The sequence below is a fragment of the Sander lucioperca genome, chromosome 7 (genome assembly GCF_008315115.2).
Source record: "Sander lucioperca isolate FBNREF2018 chromosome 7, SLUC_FBN_1.2, whole genome shotgun sequence".
In the NCBI taxonomy this organism is placed as follows: Eukaryota; Metazoa; Chordata; class Actinopteri; order Perciformes; family Percidae; genus Sander; species Sander lucioperca.
The window spans coordinates 14,625,613-14,648,218 of NC_050179.1; the positions used below are offsets into that span (position 1 = coordinate 14,625,613).

The 22,606-nt window shown below is 39.3% G+C and overlaps 1 protein-coding gene across 7 annotated transcripts in view; it reads left to right on the plus strand.

The window, feature by feature from the left end:
* LOC116045663 (voltage-dependent calcium channel subunit alpha-2/delta-1) overlaps positions 1 to 22,087 on the plus strand; it is a 67,870-nt gene extending 45,783 nt beyond the window's left edge. Inside the window, exons 19-42 of one of the 7 annotated variants that reach the window (XM_031293441.2) lie at positions 1,316 to 1,375; positions 4,325 to 4,381; positions 5,114 to 5,185; positions 5,907 to 5,968; positions 6,431 to 6,507; positions 7,436 to 7,447; positions 8,770 to 8,778; positions 9,101 to 9,161; positions 9,255 to 9,346; positions 10,439 to 10,520; positions 11,060 to 11,122; positions 11,719 to 11,822; positions 12,373 to 12,462; positions 12,564 to 12,631; positions 12,742 to 12,780; positions 12,914 to 12,985; positions 14,397 to 14,549; positions 14,857 to 14,909; positions 15,326 to 15,381; positions 15,950 to 16,079; positions 16,817 to 16,929; positions 17,767 to 17,849; positions 18,174 to 18,253; positions 19,999 to 22,087. In XM_031293441.2, coding sequence (XP_031149301.1) covers positions 1,316 to 1,375; positions 4,325 to 4,381; positions 5,114 to 5,185; positions 5,907 to 5,968; positions 6,431 to 6,507; positions 7,436 to 7,447; positions 8,770 to 8,778; positions 9,101 to 9,161; positions 9,255 to 9,346; positions 10,439 to 10,520; positions 11,060 to 11,122; positions 11,719 to 11,822; positions 12,373 to 12,462; positions 12,564 to 12,631; positions 12,742 to 12,780; positions 12,914 to 12,985; positions 14,397 to 14,549; positions 14,857 to 14,909; positions 15,326 to 15,381; positions 15,950 to 16,079; positions 16,817 to 16,929; positions 17,767 to 17,849; positions 18,174 to 18,253; positions 19,999 to 20,035 — 1,725 coding nt within the window. In that variant the 3' untranslated portion in view covers positions 20,036 to 22,087. Of the gene's footprint in view, positions 1 to 1,315; positions 1,376 to 4,309; positions 4,382 to 5,113; positions 5,186 to 5,906; positions 5,969 to 6,430; positions 6,508 to 7,435; positions 7,448 to 8,769; positions 8,779 to 9,100; positions 9,162 to 9,254; positions 9,347 to 10,438; positions 10,521 to 11,059; positions 11,123 to 11,718; positions 11,823 to 12,372; positions 12,463 to 12,563; positions 12,632 to 12,741; positions 12,781 to 12,913; positions 12,986 to 14,396; positions 14,550 to 14,856; positions 14,910 to 15,325; positions 15,382 to 15,949; positions 16,080 to 16,816; positions 16,930 to 17,766; positions 17,850 to 18,173; positions 18,254 to 19,998 lie in introns of all 7 variants that reach the window. The other 6 variants (XM_031293445.1, XM_031293446.2, XM_031293447.2 and 3 more) reach the window with 6 other exon arrangements.
* Positions 22,088 to 22,606: the final 519 nt, after the last annotated feature.

Below are 22,606 nucleotides of genomic sequence, written 5' to 3' on the forward strand. Positions count from 1 at the left end.
AGAAAATACAAACAGCAGTAGCATTATATATTCCCATATATATTATGCTACTGCTGTTTGTATTTTCTTATTTACTGTATTAAGTTTTGTAAGATAAAAAGAGTAAGATGTTTTTGTAGTGGAGCCTTTACTGTACTAACTTACTTTTACCAATTCAATTTATTAAGCATTTTTGTTTTTATAACAATTTTAAGTATGTTTACAACAAGGCTCAAAGTTGAAATATAAAGGCAATATTCTAGCCTGGTTGACACCAGACCCTTCTCAGTTGTAACTGAGAGTGGGTCTGGGAAAGGTTCATTGACAGTTCATTTCCAAAGGGGTGTCACCAATGGACGCTGCTCAAATGCCTCGAGGGCACATTGGATAGCCAATGGCAGGTACTATTATACGACCCGGTAAAATTTAGCCATGACCCCACAAGAGGTTCAAACCCACCTTCACCCCAGGGCACGCAGGTTCTGACAGGCTGCACAGTGGCCATGTGCTGCCCAGGACTGAGTTCTGTGTTTGGGGTCATGATGTTCAGAGCGGCCCCTTCCTGGTTCTGAAACAGTGGATCCTTAGGGGGTCATACTTACATCCCATCGATCAATCCACAACCCTCCACAATCTAATTCATCAAGACAAACACTTATGGATCCAATTATTATAATTCAGGGTTTACCTTTGTTGCCATGGTCATTCGTATGCTGTCAAAGCACATTACTGTAAACCAAGTATTACTGTAATATACTGTATAACTACAACTATGCTCTTGGTAGTTAAATGAAAAGAGATGTTACTAAAAGTAAGGTGTTGGTATTGTTAAGTAGTTTATGGCAAATAGGCATGCAGGATATATATAAATGTCTATATGTTTACGTCCTTCTGGTTTACCTTTTTAATGCAGTGGTAAGAAATATTGCATAGCAGCATATTCTTTCTTTCTCTCTCTCTCTCTCTCTCTCTCTCTCTCTCTCTTGAATAACAGGAATTTCTCTCTTCTTTTTTGTCCCCTCACAATCTTTTCACCCAGAGTGAAACATGTAACGCTGGTCAAAGCTCTGTGTGTGTGTGTGTGTGTGTGTTTGTGTGTGTGTGTGTGTGTGTGTGTGTGTGTGTGTGTGTGTGTGTGTGTGTGTGTGTGTGTGTGTGTGTGTGTGCGTGTGTGCGTGCGTGCGTTTGTGTATGAAGAACTTCTCAAAATGGTTACTAAGTTGCACCGGGGAGTGATACAATGTATGTTTGTTTTTGACAGACTTTGAAACCCCCACAGTGACATTTTTGATACACCAAAATGCATCACTGTGTATCTTTTTTATAACTTTCCTAGGAAAGAATTCGTAACAGGAAGCTCAGGCTAAATAATAAGTATGCTGTCACTTTTCATGAGGTGAGACAAAGTAGAAGTAATGTAGATTGCAGAATAAGTTCCTAAACGTAGCACTGTAGAGTTTTCTGTGTTGTAGTCCCATAGATAGTTTTTTCAATATTTAGTAGCAGTCATTAATAATTACATTTTGCTAGATATTGTCATATATTATGTGATCTAAAACCCTATGTCTGAATTTCCCCAAACTGAAGTATTGGTACATAATTCTTTTGCTTGTAATGATCGCTCTGGTCATGGAAACATTTTACAAAAGCGTAGGTATGTTTTGTAATTGTGCAAATGCATTTGTGTGAGAGAAATTAAGTTTATAGTCACCTCATACCTAAATGATATTAATGGACACTGGATGATTCAGCATTAACTAATTTAACAAAATAATTAATCATAATTAAAACAGAAATGGTTGTTTAATTTAATACAAAAGATTTGACTAACCTAAAAAAAGTACTTGTTTTGAGTTTTAGTTTTGCAGGTTTACAACTTTTTTGTCAAATCAACAGCTTTTCCACTATTTTCCACAAAAGTTGTTATGCTATAGTTCTACAGGTGTTGGCTATTTTAGCTTAGCTTTCGCTTATTTCCATGTTCACATTCCTTGTTGCACTGTGATTTTAGAAGTGCAGCTTGCATATGTGGGTACAACTGAAAATACAATGTGAAGATGTGATGTTAGATTCACAAACAAATCGTTCTTTTTGAATAAATCTTAAAGAGGAACGAGTTACCTCGATTCGCTAGCAGGAGTGAACGAGTCATTCACGAATACAAACACAAACTGAGCTGTGAAGACACTGAGACTGAGAGACACACTGAGCCAAACGTCTGCGTCAGGTTGACCTCTATTTTGCTCATGTTTATATAATTGTGGCATGTCACGGAGTTGTTTATTTATTACAGTGGACTAAAAAAGCAAAGAGAGTTTGTGGAACAAGCGAACTCTCTGCTTGAGCACATCTCACCGCCGGAGGAAAGGGGGGGTTGTAGGTTAACCAAAAGAGTTGTGCAATAGTTGGTTCGCTAGTGGCAGGTGAACGACAAAAACTGGGTTACTAAAAGGAACCTGTCTTCTTATCACTAGTTGAAAGAGGACAGGGTTGTTACCAGATTGTATTGAGATCATGCGTTGTAGCTGATATCACTAATCTCAGAACACATCGCTCTGATGACGATTTAGCCTCTCTTCCGTGGGCCAGGTCCAATTAGAAACTTGAGACGCGAGAATCAAGCTGGAGTTAAGGGGTGACTAATCTCTATAAACAGATATCCGCATTCATATGAACTGTTTACCTACATGCAAACAAAGCCTGCTCAAACATGATTGGTCAATACTACTCGGACTACAAATGGAAACCAGAACGCTTGTGATACCAAAATCTTGTCCTTTTGCCTTGTAGCATTGTTATTTTTTTCGCATCAACCCTTTGTACTGTGTGTCCGTGCGTGTGTCTGTGCGTGTGTCCCTGCGTGTGATGTGCGTGTGTCCGTGTGTGTGTAAGGCTGAGAGGACTGCCTGTCAATCACTCACTGTCTCATTGAATAGTGATGATGACCTTCGGCCCTTTGAACATTTCCCTTGTCTCTCTCTCTCTTTCGCAGCAGTGGCACTTTCTGTATTTGATTATGTGTGTACATATTTCATATTCATTACACAAATATCCCCAGTTGCAGTAGCGTTTTCATTTTGATCTCACACCGGAGCTCACCTCAACTAATCTTTCGCTGACATACAGTATTCTCTCACTCTCTCATTCTTTGTTTTTAATCTTGTTGTTCTTCTCTTCTTACTCATTATTTCTCATTTGATCTTTCACACTTTGCTGTTCACACCATCCAGTGTTTCCAATGTTGCTCTTTTAATATTCTCTCCTGTTTTTCTTGTGTATGTTTGATGTTTCATTTAGCACCGCCCAGTGTTGTACCTCTTGATCTTTTATTTTTTCTTTTCTCATTTTCATGTTGAGATGCTTCATCTTCCTTTGCTGCTTCATTTCATTTAACTGTCTGTACCATCAAAAGTAAGGAACCCAACTCATGCTTTTTAATTGCTTGAGTATTTTGCATTTTGCTCTTCTTGTCCATGTACTGATTCACACTTTATTGTATTTTTACATTAAATGTCTATTACTAATTATCTTCCTTCCTTTAAAGTTGAAATGCATATTTGTGGATTTGTGGACTTACTGCAGGTCAAGATAAAAAACAAGAAACTACACAAAACACTAATATGCTCTCACCGCATCACCCCACATTTTGGGTCATGGAGTGAACAAACGCTGTGGAGGACAGACTGGGATCAGATTCCATGTACTGCTGTTTTATAGAGAAGCACTAGATTACTACTACCATTTTATACCACCATAAAGCCACTCAGACGTATAGGGTTTTTAAGAGGGGACATTAATAGGGTCCAGTGTCACTTTGTATCAAATCTGATTCAGCTGTCTCTGGTGTCACAGATATGTTGTCAAAATGCTGCCACATGGTACCCTTTATTTTTTATACCATGGATTTGATTGGATTCATGTGTTTGTGTAAATGATTGGCATTGCTCCTGAATTGAATACAAAAGAACATTGTGGCTCTAATAATTAAAGTTGACTATATATTATTCTATTCGGTGACAGTATGGAGATGCAGCAATATTGTCCTCTCTGTGGCTGATTGCCATAGTAAGAACCAGTCTCTGAATAACAATTGTAAAATGGTCCACTTAATTTTATGACATTTTACTCTTCCAACTCAGCAGACTTTAGATAAAGTTATATGAAAGTAGGTTATTACATAATCAACTTTTCTTTCAGCCAAATGACTCAGGATAAGCCTAAAGTAAAGGGTTCTTGTTCACATCAATACTGTAAGTCTGTCATTAGGTTTCTTTGTGTGTAGGATTCTTAAATTGTCACACTTCAGACTGAAATATTATCCTTTCCACAGAATCCTAAATTCCAGGAACCTGTTACCCTAGACTTCCTGGATGCTGAGCTGGAGAATGACATCAAAGTGGAGGTAGAGTGTGCAGATACATAGAAATCTGCCCGCCATACACACACACACACACACACACACACACACACACACACACACACACACACACGCACGCACGCACGCACGCACGCACGCACACACACACACACACACACACACACACACACAGGTTTGTGGTACTATCTTTGTGGGGACCTGTCATTGACATAATGCATTCCCTAACCCATAACCTTAACCATTACAACTAAATGCCTAACCTTAACCCTTACCCTCACCCTAACCATAACCTAATTATATACATAATCCTACAACCAAGTCTTAACCCTCAAACAGCCCTTTAAACTTGTGAGGTCCAGCATTTTGGCTCCACAAAGCTGTCGGGACCCCACAAGTATACTGGACTCCCGGTTTTTGGACCCCACGAATATAGTTAAACAAGCCCACACACACATACACACGCACGCACGCACGCACACACACACATACACACACACACACACACACACACACACACACACACACACACATACACACTCAAAGGTACAGAGGTGGATATACATCCAGGCAGATATTTAGGTACCTCCTCATAAAGCTATCATGACCAGTCGCTGCAAGTGATTTACTTAGTGTCCCTAACTCGTTAGCATGAGGTTAGGAGACAGAATGTTTTCAAATCAGCTGATACTCAGTGAATCAGGTCCAGTAAGGCTTGAACTACATGTGTACTGTCTGTTTCTTCGTCTCTCCCTATAGATCAGAAGAATGATGATCGATGGTGAGACAGGCGAACGCACCATTAACACTCTGGTTAAAACTCAGGATGAGGTAAGAGAAAATACTGGGAAGTGCTTAACATGTTACACAGGAGTATGTTGGGGAACTTTAAAGTTGTTTGGATGCTTTTGTAGAGGTTTCTCATCATGCTATGCTATGAAGCTTCATATTCTGTAGTAATGCTGCAGAGATGTTCTCAGACATTGTAAAATCGACAAACTGGGGCTGAATAACAATATATTTTCAGTGCAGTATTTTCCATTGCACAAAGGAAAAAACATCTGTTACAGTATATAAATAAAATGTTGTCAGCACTATAAGTAATTCCGCTATTTCATTAACATAATGAAGCAGCAGTTTGTTTGAATATGTAGTATCAGATTTTTTTTCACAGACATTTAAAAAAGAAAATGCAAAGCTTATACTTTCCACTTGTATTTTATGCACCCACATATTCATAGATGTCATGTTTCCTACAATAATACATTGTTCACTGTTGTTTGCAGTAATTAACAGATAAAAAACAAAGGAGTTGCCCATGTATGTGCCAGACTTCCTTGTTTGAGTTGAAAATTGTCTTTTTATAATCTCATTTTTACCTGGATTTTATACAAATGTTTTCACATATTTGCATTTTTTTTAAATAAAAAAAAAAGATTATGTCTTCATATGTTTTTTGAACAATAAACAATACAAAAATGAGCACTACTTCATACATCACCATTACAAAGCAATTCTGAGTGCCAGTTCCTGTGCATATCATCTTTGGCAGAGGTACATCGATAGAGGAGTCAGGACCTACACGTTTGCCCCGGTCAATGGAACAGATTACAGGTGAGCCATCTCAGCAATTTTGTAATATTTCTTTATGGTTCACTGAGCTGTCTCTATGTAAGACAATTCACTGCCACTAACTACTGAGAGCACTCCAGCTGATGGAGGACACTACGTAAGCCAACAGGGGTCACTGTCTTGTTTCTAACAGTAGGCTCTGCTTGGTTAATGGGAAGTACATTTAGGAGATTGTTTTTTGCTTTTAACTGAACATGCAGAAAAGCGTGCTTGTCTTGAAAGACATGTTAACCTAATTAGCTGTGTATTGTTTCCCTCGATTGATATAAATTCCCTATAACCACATGCTAATGGGTATGTAAAAGCACTTCAAAGAGCATTTTGAAAAACATTGTCATGCCTTGAATGACCTTTTAGTTTCAGCTTCCTAAAACAAATTACTCACTCAAATAACCTCCAACCACTGAATGCCATCATCAGTGTGACTGATTGTCTTTTCTGCAGCCTGGCTCTTGCTCTGCCTCCATACAGTGAACACTTCATTCAAGCTAAACTGGGGGACAACATGAAAAAAGCTATGTGTAAGTATAGCATACACCCTCATGATAAACAGCGTGCAAACAAATCAATCAGATTTAATTTAGCTGGTGCCTCACAACCAACTCCCGTGTATACTTTCTTTGGTCCGTACTCTTGAGTATCTCCTCTTGCTTTGTATAACTCGCTCCTAGCTGGAACCACAACCACTCCTTTGTATTTGCTGCTCAGATCAGCGGATCCCCACGGTGCATTTCTTTTGTAGTGTAACCCACTGGTCAGTCGCCCCGCACTCCCACACACACTCATCCACATGCTTTTCTTCTCCCACACCCTGCTCAAGAACTAACTCTTTTGATCTTGTCTACATTTTGCTCTTCTCTTCTTCATTTCCCCTCTTCTGGCCCTCGTTCTGGCTTAGGAGAAGACGAAACCTCCCTCACCTCCTCACTCTGCTCATTATCACGTCTCCTACCAAACTTTTTTTCCCTTCTTTTGCACTCCACCCTTTACGCAATGTTTCAGTGGTCAATTACATCTTTTTATCTCCCTCTCATTAAGTCTGTCTTTTCTTTCCTATATGTTTCATGGGGTTACAGACTACACAAATAGTCAGACTTTACTCTGGATCATTTTCTCTTTCTGTCTCTGTTTTCCTGTCTCTCTCTCTATCTGTAAACCTGTCCTCACCTCGTTCTCTTTATTCCCCCTACTATCCCTCTCCCCTCCGCTCATTTTTATTTTACTTTGGCTTATTTTTTTTGCTGTGTTTGTGCTCTCAAGGCTGTCTCGCTGTATGACACACTCTGGCTGCTTCTCCTAACAGCTCAGAACATAGCTAATAATCACAAGGACAAAACTCTTTCATATACACACATACTGTGCAACCGTCACTCTTTGTACAATTCTTTGCATTTTGATTCTGATCCAAGTTATTCTCCCCTGTCCTGCTTTCACACTGGAATCGTACAGCTTCTTCTTGGGGCAAGTACTCCTTATCCTGTGTCTTCCTCTTGCCATGTGATGCGCTTACACTGCATAAGCATGTTTGTCTTCTATATATGTGCATGATTACATATGGATGGATGAATAGATGGATGGATGGACTCTGAAGTATAAATGCTTTATTATGATTTTTTAGATGCATGGGTGAATAGTCGCTTTGATCAAGGGATATAATATGAAGAAAAAAACAACGGAATCAGCACATAACCATCTGGCTTTAGTGGATTTTTCATAACTTTGATGTGACACCACAATGCATAAACGGCTAATGGTGCAGTTATTCCAACAGATGAGATTTTGACTGAGTATATCGGCCTCTGTATCACTCCCTCTCTGCCATAACAAGTCTGTCACTGTGCCATAAAGACTGCCAGAACGTTTACAGGCCTGTTAAAGCAAGTAACACACCATGCCTTGCTGCCACAGACTACTCCGATAGGGAGTTTGGGACTCTGTACAGTCATATAGAGTTTCACACTGGAGCCAGACCACCAATACCTCAATCCATCATACCACGTTCCTGCAGTAGGTGCTCCTGCAGCCACTTGTCCTCCTAATACATTTATGGAGAGTCTCTAGTCAAGGGTATGATGGATATATTTTTTTGCATCTATGTAGCAGAAATGCTGCATGCATTGAATAAATGACCTAATACTGGGGTTGAAGAGATGGTGACAGAGAAGTAAAAAGCAAGAAAGAAGAGAAATAATGTATGGTGTGGAAAGCAATTGGACATAGAGACACCCTGCCCAGTCTATAGAGACAGAGGGAAAATGAATCTGCCCGTTATGTTTTATGTGAAGGACATTGTTTCATCCTGCACCAGATTTCCATGACCCCGAGGAAACTCAGCGCTCAGTAATTTTTTTAGCAGACTGCACCACACGACTTCATATATTTTAAAGGCAATGTCCAAAATGTCTTCATTTTAAGAGACTAGTGAATGATGGCCATCCATGCCTGTCATGTCATTTATGAGATAAGAATTACCAGACACTATTTTAAATGAAATCCAGAGGCAGGGCAGACAAAGCATAGAGTGGAAGGAATTTTCTTTATTACTACTGTGTGTTTACATGTTGTCCCCATAGAAAGCCCATGCTGCAGTCCCCCATTCGATCATTTCCTGCTCTGCATTTCTTGAAAGTGCACCTAATCTATGTGAAGTTTGTCTATTATAGCTACTCTTCTTTCACTGCAGCATATTGTTTTATGACGTTAAATGATGAATGCATTTGTATAACCCTTTGTCTTCCCTACTGTCTCCTCTCCTCATCTCTGTCTCTCTGGGGTCACTACAGGGCAAGAAGGCAAGTGTTTTTCACTCAGTTATTCTTTCATGCCCCCCCACTGCACCTCCATCCACACTCTGTACCTTAATCCATCACCTCATATCTGTCCAATATTGTATGTGTCTTTGCGTGTGTGTAAGCACGTGTGTTCACTACTGTGTCCATTTCCTAACATGTGATATGACCATCTATTTGTCAAGTGTTCCTGGATTCATGTAGTCATCTCACAGCACAAATACCAGTGCTTTTAAATCATTTCATAAATAGAGATCACACTTTTAAGGACCTAATCTAATATTCACAATCTTATCAACCTAAACTAAGTCTTTTTTTTTTAAAGCCATGGAAACCATACAGCAGGAAAAGTTTGATGAGTTTGGTTACACCTACATCGCTCCAAGGTGAGAAATCCCAACACTGTCGTACAACCTGCTTTCACTGTACAGGAACAAACAAAGGGCTGATATTGAAACTGATCAATACTGTTCCTTCAGGGCATACTGCAAAGAGCTGAAGTTGTCACTCAACAACACCCAGTTTCTCCTCGACTTCAGCCAGTACATTGATAGGAACACTCCAGAAGCATGTGAGTCATGCAATGTTTTTCACTTGACACATTTGCACAGGTTGTGATGTCAGTCTGCTGCCCTGTTTGTATTCATATGAGTATTATAATACCACTGACCCACACAATGTCACCGAAATCAATATACAGTGTGTCGCATCGCCATTTTCAATAATGAGAGATGGTGTTTGTGTGAATGTATACGTGCATGGTATGTGTTACCATTAGTCACTGCGGGATTTTCCACTCTGATATCACGATGGTCAGAGCATTACTTTGGTCATTAGATTAGTATGGTCTAAGCAGAGTGACATCAGCTCCATCGACTGAGTTTCCTAGAAGCCTGATGTTGTCATGCTACTCACTGACTCATGATGTTTGATTTGTCATCATCTAATGGATCTCCTTCGCTTAGCACCATCATCCAGCTAATGGATCTTGGTATCCTTGATCCATTTTAACCAAAGGTCAAGGTTCTTGAGTCTTAAGTCTTTATAAAAAGACGGAAGAAAGAAAGTTATAGACATGATTTAAACAACACTCGGGGAAGCTGTCTTGAAACTGTGTGCTTACATTTCTTTCAAACGTAATTTTTCTTGTCAATGGGGTTCAAACTCAATACCATGGCATCATCTCTCTCCTAAAGCTGGAACAGCCAATCCTTCACAAAGTAATTCCTGCTGTCTGACGGTCTAATAGTCACTCAGAGTCTAGAAGACCTACGATAACATGTCTACCTGTTGGATGATTTCCTAACAAGTGACATGAGATCAATGATGTATCCCTCATTTATCCGGGGAGAGGTTTTTGCTGAACACACCTATTTTTGCGCCTGACTTTCGCCTTGAGACACTACATCACTTGTCTCTTCAGTATTCTTACTGCTAAACAGTGAAACAGATCTGCTGAAAAAAATGCTGGACTAAGAGTATCGCTCAGTGGTACATCAGTAGTGACTATTGTGCGAGCCAAAAGCATAACATATTCTTCTTCCCTGCCAAGATTTGTTCACAATAGGCTGGCCTTGCTTCCATTGCTGTATTTCCCCTGCACTGTTACTATGGTGCTGTAATGTCCGCAATATGTAAAATGTATCTTGTCTTTAATCCACAGGTAATGTTTCCCTGGTGAATCGACTAATCCTGGATGCAGGTCTGACAGCTGAACTGGTTAAACTTTGGAACGAGCAGACAGTGTGAGTACCAAAACTTTTTGCTCTTTTTACCTTGCAATATGTATCTGTGCTTGTTAAAAATAAGTATGTCTTTCTATAAGGAAACCTCTGTTGCATGTGCACACTATTGCTCTGTACTGGCATAGCTGATGCTTATTTCATGCACAATTTACTGACTAACCAAGCCAGAATTGTATTTATTTCAACTCTACTCTTTGATCACTAGTGAAACATGATGAAAGCAAAGCACAAAATGCATATCACACCCAACTGTACTAAGTTCTGCCAAGACATGCTGTTTTCAGCGGAAAATAAAATAATTACATCATTGTGTTTTCTTTCATGGTTTGCCCACTTGTCTGAAATAATCTGAACACACACTTACACACTGCAGGGTATCTGTTTAACATTAGGACATATATAGGCAAGCGAATGTGTACATAAAACAATTTGTGTCATGTCTGCAGCTTGGTCTCACAGATCACAAATACTATACTATACTATATATTAATATTCGTCAGTGTGATTGGCTCTGATAGCTGTTGTTTCCATGTTCTCAGGGATGGGATAGTGGCCAGGTTTGTAGCCACAGATGGAGGAATCACAAGAGTCTATCCAAGAAGGTACTCTCTCCCTTCTCTCTACTCAGTTTCACTTCTAGCGTTAGCGCTGGCGTTGCGAAACAGCACGGCAAGCTTTGTCCAAATGTCTGGTGGTGTAAATGTGTGAGATGAAAATGGATACAGACTGTAATGCTCTTAGGTTGAGCGTTTTTGGCTGCTTTACTCACCTGCGCCACTGGGTTGTTTTCCAGAACATAGAGGATTAGACACTTTCAGCTGAACTCCCAGAGCTTGCCAAGCCAGTACAGGACATGGGTCAAATCCACACATCCAGCAGCCAAACGCAGCTCATTTTCTTCAATTTCCTTGCTGCTACTTTTGTCTGAACTAAATTTGGGGGCTCCACTTGGTCAGAAAATATTCCAACTAAAGATGAATGAATCCTATAAAACATGAAATACAATCAGATATTGCTTTTACTGGATCATGGCCTTGACATATATCAAGTGCATTGGTTGTGATTCTTACTCCAATAACTAACATTTGGCTATAGATTAAAATATAAATTGTCCAGATAGCTCAAACGTATTTGGTGTTTTATGGATATAATGGTCCATTTACTGTAAATTATTATGTGACTATATTAATGTTTTCAGTGCTGGGGAAGAGTGGACTGAGAATCCTGAGACATATGAGTCCAGCTTCTACAAAAGGACCCTGGACAATGAAATTTATATTTTCACAGCTCCGTCTTTCAACCGTAAGTTTTCTGAAAGGTTCAAATATATATGTGTGTGAGTGTGCACTTTTGTATGTATGAGGATCTTCAGTGTGGTCTGGCACTGAGCCCATACTGCTCTCTGCCTTTGGACGTGATCCCAATCCTATGGTCAAAGATCACACTCTTAGGCCTCTGATATCACTCTCTTTATCCTTCTCCTTTTCCCGCAGTGTCTTTCAACACTCATCCCCTCCCTCCCTCCCTCCCACCCTGTATACTTCCTGTTATCTCCACTGATCTCTCTAACAGACATCAGGACAGGCAAACGTCAGTGTAATGTAGCTGCGCTTTCAGCTACACTTGACTGGATTAACACATGTACAGGCCTCACAGTCTCCACTCCACTCACATAAATTACGAGCAGCTAAAAATGTATGGAATTTCCCACAATGGATAGCGATTATTCCCATTTTACTGTGATTGCCATCCTGAAATGTTCTCTGCCAAGATTTTTTGGACATGATTTAAGTTAAACTGCCATCATTCATTTTTTTCTCCCTTTTCTTTGATTATCCCTTCTCAATTGCAGCAGAAAGCAGGGACCCTGTTTCTGACTCAGGTATTCTAGTGAGCAAAGCAGTGGACATCACGATTGACGAAGTCACGCTCAAACCAGCTGGTCAGTCTTGCTAATCCAAGGATTGATTGCTTCTTGTGATGCAACACAAATGAAAACACTCAATAGTTGTGCATCTGCCTGTTTTGTGGTTTGTTCTGTAGTGGTGGGAGTGAAACTCAATATTTCATTCTGGATGAACAGTTTCATGAATGCTACAATGAAACTGAATGTAAGTCGTGTAAATAAGTTTCATTGTGTTGTATATACAATCTGTGACACGTCTATCTATTGGTGTACAATACTAATTTCTTGTCTGGCTCATTTTGTTTTACCTTTTAGTGCAAGGATGAGATCTGTGGCTGTCTGAGGAATGACAAGGTACAGCAATGCGTGATCATGGAAGGCTTGTATCATGTGGATGCGCCGACAGTTTTGTTGTCATTACTTAGAATTCCTCATGGGGGAGACAGAAACTACACACTATATAACTTTTTATCTTTTTGCCCTACAGCATGTAGACTGTGTGATCCTGGATGATGGGGGATTTCTTCTCATGTCCAACCAGGATGAGTATATCTCTCTGGTGAGTTACTGGCAACTGTTTTCTTTACGTTATCATGACCATGTATCCTTCACTCATCGGCTGTCTTTCTCCAGATGATCAGTACGTTAAACCATCACACAATAAAGCATATGTAGTCACATATGTACATGTAGTCAGAAAAGTTGAAATCAAAGACTTTGCCAACATTCATATTTCTTACGTTTCACTACTTTCTACATACCTAGCTCCTCTTTGTCCCAGGGATCCATCAATCTCATATAGAGATCAGATAAATGGCTTATAACTCAGTTATGAGAATAGCCTGTGAGCTGTTTGAAAGCTTCTGTAGGACAGCAGTACATTCATGTCTCCAGGACAGGAAAGCACTAGCCACTGGAGGAGGATCAAAGGGAAGGTTCTGATGGGTTTTAGTCAATCATGGACGCTATAGTAGAGTCCCCTGTGTATGCAAGAAGTCAGCTCTGCTGTGTTAACTCCACTCCTTTCAGGCTGCTATAGGCCCCTGTGTATTAGTAGTAGGACATGCAGTGGGTCTGGAAACATTACATGTCAGTAAAGACAGGACATCTGCTGTCTTTGATCCATTCTACCATCACAATGTCTGGCATACAGTTCATGGTCGTCAGCATTAGAATAAGCACCCTCCTATCTCTTTTTCACATCTTGTGATACATTTGGTGTCCGTTGGGATCATGCTGACTTTTTTGACTGTCTTTGTGCCGTTGTAGAACAACAGTTACGTATAGTAACCATAGTTCTAGAGCCCTTTTATCAGTGATATATATGCTTCTTCATCCCAATGAAGGATGCTACTATAAAAAAAAGACCAAAAGACCAATCACCCGATTGGTCATCCAACAGGTGTTCAGCTACTTATGAAATTACAGAGTTACTTGTTCTGACTGTAATCATAGGATTATAAATATGCAACCTTCATTCGATGTTACAGAGGCTTCACCTTTAAACTGGTCTTTTGGTTCAGCGAGCAAAGTCTAACCACTGTTGCTCAAAACCTGCTGTGACACTGACAGCAAAATAACATCAACACATGTAACAGTGACACTGGAGCACACTGCCACGCTCCACCTATGCAGACTGCTTTATCAGAGGTTGAAAGGGCATGGCAGTACTGTAGAAGCAAAGTGGAAGAGTGACAGGTTGACTGCCGTCTGTTTATCTGGGCTGCCACAGAACCTTTGAATGGGCTCATCCTAATTGGCTAAGCAGATAAATGTAAATTTTCAGTGCACTGATGCGAAGCGGTGAATGGCTAAGACTACAAAGCCCCTTCAGAGGAGATAGTACACAGCTGTATTTCCTGTTTGTACAAGCAGTCTTACACTGCTTTTATTGACTGTTGTTTTTGTTTGTGTGTGTGTGTGTGTGTGTGTGTGTGTGTGTGTGTGTGTGTGTGTGTGAACTCGTCTAGATAGGTCAGTTCTTTGGCGAGGTGGACCCTGTGCTGATGATCAACCTGGTCAACACCTCCCTGTACTCCTTCAACAAGACCTATGACTACCAGTCTGTCTGCGACCCAGAGAAAGACAGCAAGGCCGCAGCAGGACCCCGCTCCGTCTATGTGGTTAGATACTCACTCACACAAGCTGTCAGACAGCAGTCACTCTCTTTCATATAACTATCATTTACACATTTAGGCAGTAATGTTGTCTTTATACTACATGCTGGTAGGGCAAAACTGTTGACTCTTGATTCTTATAGTTTCAAATATTGTGATTGCTATACATTTGTTTTTTTGATTTTTAGATTTCTAATAGTAATATAAAAATGGCCAAATGAAAGAAATTAGGGTTCCTAACTCAATTGTATTTTTTACCATTACTATTTGCCTCATTTTGGAATTTACTCTACATGACTTTTTACCTGTCCAGCCTACCATTGCAGACCTGCTCAGTATTGGCTGGTGGGCCTCCAGTGCTGCCTGGTGAGTGTACAGGTTGTGTGTTTGTGTTTTGTGTCTTGCACTTTTTGTGTTTGTTTGCATGTGCGTTTTAGAGTGGGAGTACATTTGTACTTTAGGGTAGAAGTTTGTATGAGAGTGGGCTTGTTGGTGTTGGGGGATGCAGCTGGCTGGGTCAGTGTAGGACAAGGGCAGTTACACAACATTATACTGCATAAATATCTTTATGACTGTCCAACTGCAATACAACCAGCTTTTTAAGTTAGAATGACTGATGAATGATACTTTCCTTGACATTCTCATCACCAGAGACTCTGGCCTTGAACAGATGTGTGGCTGTTATTAAACAGTGTTATGTTGTTGTATGTAAATAAGTTAAAGATGGCCTATTGACTCATTCATGTGAATCATTTTTGTTTTGTTTTCCATTCTGTGTCTAGGTCGATACTCCAGCAGCTCTTCTTTGGTCTCATGTTCCCCAACCTTCTAGAGGCAGGTGAGCAACAAAAGCTGTGATTGTGTAAAATGTGATTGTGTAAAAATGTTGCAGTGTGTCGCAGCTTTCGCAATGTGTTTGGTGCGCCAGTTGATATTTTCGACGATGATATAAAAAATTAATTTAAAAAATAAACACACAAAAAAAAACATAACACGATATATTGTGCAGCCCTAACTTCTACTATAATTTATTTTGGTCTGAAAGGGTTTTATGTTGAAATGTTAACTTTATGTTAATACCCTACCTGTATTATCTGTTTGTTTGTTTGTTTGTTTGTTTTGTTTTATACCTGTAACCTTTATGTATATATTTTGTTAGTCTCAGCACTAGGAAAGTGTTTATTTAAAATGTGTCTGATTAATCCTATAATGGATAGGTCGTGTAAGCAGGCAGACACGGAAATAAAAAAATCATTCATTCATTCATTGTAACCATCAGCCTTATTTAATTGAGAAAACAATATTGGGCAACCTATTGCTTTCATTTGAAAGATTTTAATTCCACTGCTTTCTCACTAATCCTTCCCAGTGTGTTTTTCTTTATTAAACTTGTCTCTTTTTTCCAGCGGAGTCAGCAGATGATGACATACCAGATGCCATGTTTAAGGAAAGCTGCATCACAGAGCAGACTCAGTACTTCTTTGACAATGATGAAAGATCCTACTCAGGTGTCCTGGACTGTGGAAACTGTTCCAGGTATGGGTATGGGTGTTTCTTCATATGTGTACAAATCTGCATGTGCTTCCATTCCCATGGCTCTGTCCACTCATACTGCAAAAGGTTTACTTTATTTAGGATTTTCCACCTCTCTTCCTGGACATGCTTGTGTTTAATGGTCTGCAGGGATGGGTCCAGAATACTGTTCGTTTCCTGGCCTTTTTCTGTTTTCCAGCCTGATTTCAGGCAGCTGTTTTCTGATGAGTTCTGACCAGACACAGATTACCTTGATCTGTCAGTGACCGGAATTGCAGAGGGAAGCACAAAAGCTCTTTTATCTGTTTTTCTTCCTTAGCTCTCTGGCTATACTTCAAACTCACTAATACACACATTCACGGACCACTGCACATCCACTTTGCTTTAACCTGCGTTTTTGTCAGTTGGGGTTAAATATGGCTATAATTAGTGTCCCACGTGTCTGGTGCTTTACCCCCCGATGTTAACGACTGTAGACACAGAAACTTTCATGACCACCATAAAGACTCAATCCCAAGAGGAGAGAAGAGGTATGAATGTGTATATATGTGCACAACTGCACATATACCTGTGTGCATGCAGTATATACTGTATACTATATATGCAAATGTAATATATTGTAGATTGTTATTGCATGTAAATTGGAGATGCATGATATCCTTACACCACAGGTATATTAGTGTATGAATACTGTATACACTGTTTACCAGTTTGTTCTTATGGCTATGTGTGCTTTCTAGGATGTATCGTGCCGAGAAGCTGCCAAACACCAACCTAGTGTTCCTGATCACTGATGCCAAGGCAACGTGTTTGTCGTGTGACCCAAGGCCGCTTCGACAGGCTGAACAACCCTGTATCCTTTCACTCAACTCATAAAAATCGAACATAGAGTTACACTTCCTTTTTACTCTCCAGCCCTCCATCCATCACGCTTATGACAGGGGGGCTTTAAAATCTCAATACAAGGACACACACCTAAGGAGTTTGCAGTAGGTCCCTCCTGAATGTTCACGGGTGAACAGTAAACCAGATGCACAGCATATGAAAGCTTGTCTCACATTACTCCCAGATTAGATGTCGTAGTTTTAATTCATCTGGGCTGCATGCTGCCATCAGGATGATTTAAGGTTAAGAGCAGAAGTGTGTTTATATACATGTACAGTATATATATACTCAGGATCTGTTTGACAGATGTGTAGCTTCTTACAATACAGATGTCATCATCAGAGGTCACTACCATAGGGTCACAACAAGGGCCTCCAGTTGCTAATAAGGACACCACTCAACCCGCTCAATCACTAACATATATGCGCATGACACATGCTGCTGTAGCACACTATATATACACACATACTGAACATACGGCATGCATGGTTTAATGATGAAGATTCATTTAAATGTCTTCATAAGAATACAGCATTGCAATCTGCTTGACCACAAGTATCATGTATAATTATTTCTAGGACTGCCTTTCTGAATTCCTTTAATTTGATCTCTCTTAGATGTTAATAGAAGATAAGTAAAAAAAGAAAAGAAATCAGGGCATCGCCAGGCAAAGCTGATGAATTATAACTACATAAGGCTTTTTGGCAGGCAAATTAAGCCAGCACATCATTTAATAGTTGCTGTTTAAAGTATTAAATGTGCACTGTTGAAAGTAAATCACTTTTTCCTGAGAGTGTCTGTGCAGCTGAAGGTCCAGATCCATGCGAACTGGCTCAGAATCCCAGATACCGCAAAGGGCCGGACGTGTGTTTCGACAACAATGAAAACGTAAGAGACAACCACACATGCCTCCGTGCAGAGAACATTGCTGGAAACAGCTCTATTAGTGAGGCTTCACAGTTGGCCTCTGTCAATTCTGTCTGGTTTTCATCAGCGTTCTGCAGAGATTCGAAGCACTGCTTGATCTTTAACTACTTTATTTATTCATTCAGTTTATTTTTTTTATATTCACTATTTTTATTTCATGAATTTTGCATGCAATTGTCACTAAATTGTTTTTATTTATTTTGCTTTGAATGACCTTTTCACTCATCATCTGTCATTTTTGTTTTATTATTCTGCATCCCAATGGCTGCTGCTCTTGTCTGGTAGGATGAGCCCTTGTGTCCAATCAGCAGAGGTTCTACATTGAGCCCCACACCTCTCTTATTGTTTCTGGCGCTGAGTTCAGGGTCAGTGTCCTCACACAGCTCCATGCAGACTTATTAACACAAGGATTTTTTTTTTTCCGGCCATCGCAATGTGCTTGGCAAGGGTAAATCAGGCACTACAATGGTTTGTTTAATGTAATGTACATTTTATTTATTTATTAATATTTCTTTTAAATTTGCTGGGTCATCATTACTCATTTAACTAATTTTACGAACATTCAAGCACCCCCCATCCAAGTAACAACAGACTCTTACCAACCTAAAAAATGATGATGTTATGTTTGTTTATTCAGACTGATTCACCTGAATAACTCTCTCAAACACATCGATTTTTTTTACATTTACACATTATTTCTATGCATTTTACCATTTTTTTCATACACATTAAAATAATTTGAGATGGAAATGGCCCACTAGAATTAAGTGAACAACCCACTGTAATAACAAGCAGCTGGTATTCATTTCTTTGTTGCATGCTTATATCCCTAACAGAATGCTACATTTTTCTTTGGCTTCTTGTTTTTCTTTAGTTTTTTTCAGTTTGGATGGAGAGCAGATTGAATCTTGGCAGTTACATTAAAAGTGTTACATCAATTTAATATAGCATTACACCACCACCAATCAATAATAGCAGCACAAAACTATGTATAAATATACCTGCAACCATAATCCTTTTATTTAGCACTGTTAAATGCGTTGTCAACCAAATATGTAAGTACATTTTGATGTATTTTGCCTCAAACTGAGAAGTCTTCGGGTTTTAGGGATTGCAATGCAATATTTAGACCTGATACAGTAGCAGATGTGTTTACATGTAAGTAGATTCCCTTGCAGAGATTGGATGGAAGTTCATGTATTGTACCATTTGAGGTAAATCATTAAAACAAAGGAGGAAGGTGGATAACTCCTGTGTGAGCTCATTGCATCACCACCCAACTTTGAACAGTTTACAAGACGTCAAAATATTTGGAAAAATTATTTCCCATATCTTTGAGAACTCAGCCTTTCATTGTGTTCTAAAGGCGTAGATCACACACATAACGGGACATTTATTCATGTGCCTGCATGTTTATATTGTGGAGAGGCTGTACTTGGAAGCGAAGGCAAGGGGAGGAATGGCTGAGGAAGTAGATGAACAGAGTAAAAGTAGGCCGCGTCCCTTTTCCTCTTTCCATCTGTCCCTTTACTTTTGGCTCAGCTCCTCATAGGAAGACAGTCTGAGTCCAGTCCATTTTGTAACTGGAGTAAACAGAGGAAGCTCCATGTGGCTTTCCTGCCCTTTGAATACAGAAGGCTCCCACCTCCTTCCCCTAGGCCTTTGGCATGCACGGATATCCTGAATACTCCCATCAAATACGAAAAAAAAGCCACACACTGTCATAGGCAGGGGCATGCACATACACACACATATATGAATAGCAGAATGAGGTCCTGAATACCTCTATAACTGCAGCAGAGGATTCAAATTTAAATTAATTTTCTTTCCTGTCAAGAGTTAGATCAATATCAATCTTCTCATCTAACTCTTGGCAAGAAAGTGAATAAGCATGTTTCCTCAAAATGTAGAACTGTGCCTTAAAATGACAGGTAGGCTTAGGTAAATTATATAACACAACAGGATATGATAGAATACCATAGGATAAGATACAATACAATCATGAACTGCTCATTATTGTTAGTAGCAAAAGTAGCGATAATGGTGGTAGTCGTAGTAGAGCTACTGGATGTAGTTTATCCGATTGATTGACAACTGATTTGTCCAACAGGAGGATGATTCTGACTGTGGAGGTGGGACCTGCCTAAGCCCGTGTCTTTGGCCAATGCTTGGGCTCCAACTACTGCTGCTGTGGCTTGTCACATCTTTACAACACTCATGACCCTACACATAGACACACACACACATACACAAACACACACAAACAAACACACACACACACACTCATACACTTACACACTGATCATCATCTCATCAAACAAGAGGCCAGAAGACACTCCAGTTATGCCATCCAGGTTGTATGCAAAGTATTTGCAACAAGACATTTCGTTTTCTGATGACAGTATGAGCATTTCCATTTTCCAGTGCCAAAGGTTGCTCATTCATTTCCTCCTTGTCATCTTCAAAAATAGAGACACATTTACTGTGCTCAGCTGCACTCAGTTCCATGATATACTCCTTTATACTCTCTTATGGTGCAAGAGTAAGAGCTAACCAAACCCTTTAATTCTGCCTCATTTGTTTCTCTGATTTATTAAGCGGAGGTTGAAGAGTCCCACTATGCCAACTAAATATCATTCAAAGACTGTATGTTCACTGACAGCATTGATTTGTGTAGTTGTCGATATTGTTTGTTGCTTATTATACTTATTGCGTATGAATCATTATGCTGTAATGATTGTTTATTTTTGCCAACCAGTGCAACTAAGAAGAATATCCCCTTTGTTTAAATGTTTTTTAAATGTACTGTACCTATCTATTTAAATCTTTTGTACTCAAAATCAACTAGCATTACATGACAAGCTAGGTGTTGTATTGTAGCAGCATGTGCTCAGTACAGAGCTAAAGACAACACCAGTACTCTGACACCAAAGCTTACACAGTACCAAGGACCACAGATACAAACCTACTACAGAGAATCTTCAGGCTAGTTTATTTTAAGTGATTCCTCACATGTGGATGTACTCCAGTATTAAAGTTACAACATTAGCTAGATAGCTAGATGGATAGCTTAGATACCTCGCTCAGAAATAAGTGACATCATGTGAATCAAAATCTATTAGGATATTACAATTTCAAATATGTTTGTACTTGGTCTGACAGCTTTGGTTGTCTTCAATTTGATGCATCAAATTCCCAGTGCCTACATAGTAGTTATCTGAATGAAACAATGAATCAGAGTTGTATTCTTACCATGTACTGTATGCGTGTATGCTAATACTTTCTGCAGTATAGCAGAGCGGGTAGTAGTAATATGTTTTGAATTAGGCCAAAACTGCTGCAGTTATTCTAATTTATTTGGTCAAGACATCAGTAGAAACAACCAGTGATTTTGATTGTAGTAGAGGAATATCATGTTCCTCCATGGTCAAAACAAACCTAAACCAGACTTGAGCTTTGCGTTCCAACACCTCTCTTTTAGTCCTGTTTCTGTTCCCTTTCTGGATCGCCAAGATGACTTGTGAATGAGATCAGCAAATCAAAATGACTGTTTCTTTGTATTCTTCTTCTTGCTGTTCTCCTCCTTTTGCTTGTTTCCTCTTTGTTTTAGTGCTGTGAAGCAGACGCTGAGGGCTCAGTGTCGAAACGCTGCAATGTCATGGGATGAGCTTGTTCTGTGTTTGAACGCTGTCTATGCCTATGGTCAGCATTAGGGCCTGTTGGAGAGAACTTTGAGAATATACTACTACCAGTGGTAATTTTGCATTGCCTTACATTACCATAAGTCATACAAATCACACTTAAGTGTTTAATTTTTCCTCTTTTTTTAGCTATTTTAAAAAGTTTGTTGAGTTTGTTGAGTTCTCTCCACCTCGCCTTCATGGTGACCTTGTTGAGTGTTCAGGTTATGCCTGTCTATCAAAGTCGCGTGTTAACTTGTGTTTTACCAAGGGGGTCCCGTGTCTATGTGCAGGCATGTGTGTGCCCCTCTGATATCTGATTGTGCTTTAATACTGTACATGAATTACTCTTTTGTGGAACTTGACTAGCCTGAATACATTTTGTATACATTTGTACACTAATACTATTTACTGTATAAAAGAGAAAATGAAAGAAAAGAAAAACGTTTATAATATGGTGTTGATTATTGTGTAAATATAATATATTCACAATAAAAGTGTTGTATTGTTATGACCTGAGATGCTTTGTTTATGTTTTTATGTCTTTATGTAAGATGTTTTTATTATCACATCTGGCCAGTTGCTTTGGCTCTTTGAGGAAACCAATTTCCTTGAACCATTTAAGTTTATTAACTCAAACAATTTAAGCATAAAGAAGTATTTGATTTGTGTCTAAGTAACTCAAGTACTTATTGTTAAGGTAACGTAGGTAAATAAAGTTATTAGTATCAATTCCATTCAGTTAATTGAACTTAAACCTATACATTCTTTTTCACTCAAATGTTGTATTTCTCCAAACTTAATACAACCATGTTCATTTATTTTATCTAATTTAAGTAAGACAAACTTAAATCCATCTTCTTTACACAAATATTACCACTTAAGTTTTATTAACTCAGTTCATTTCCACTTAAGCAAATTGTAACGTTTCAGGTGTGACAACTTTACACTCTGTTATGGCTACTCATTTAAGGAAACCGATTGCCTTAAAGTGCCCATATTATGAAAAAAATCACTTTTTCTGGGATTTGGGGTGTT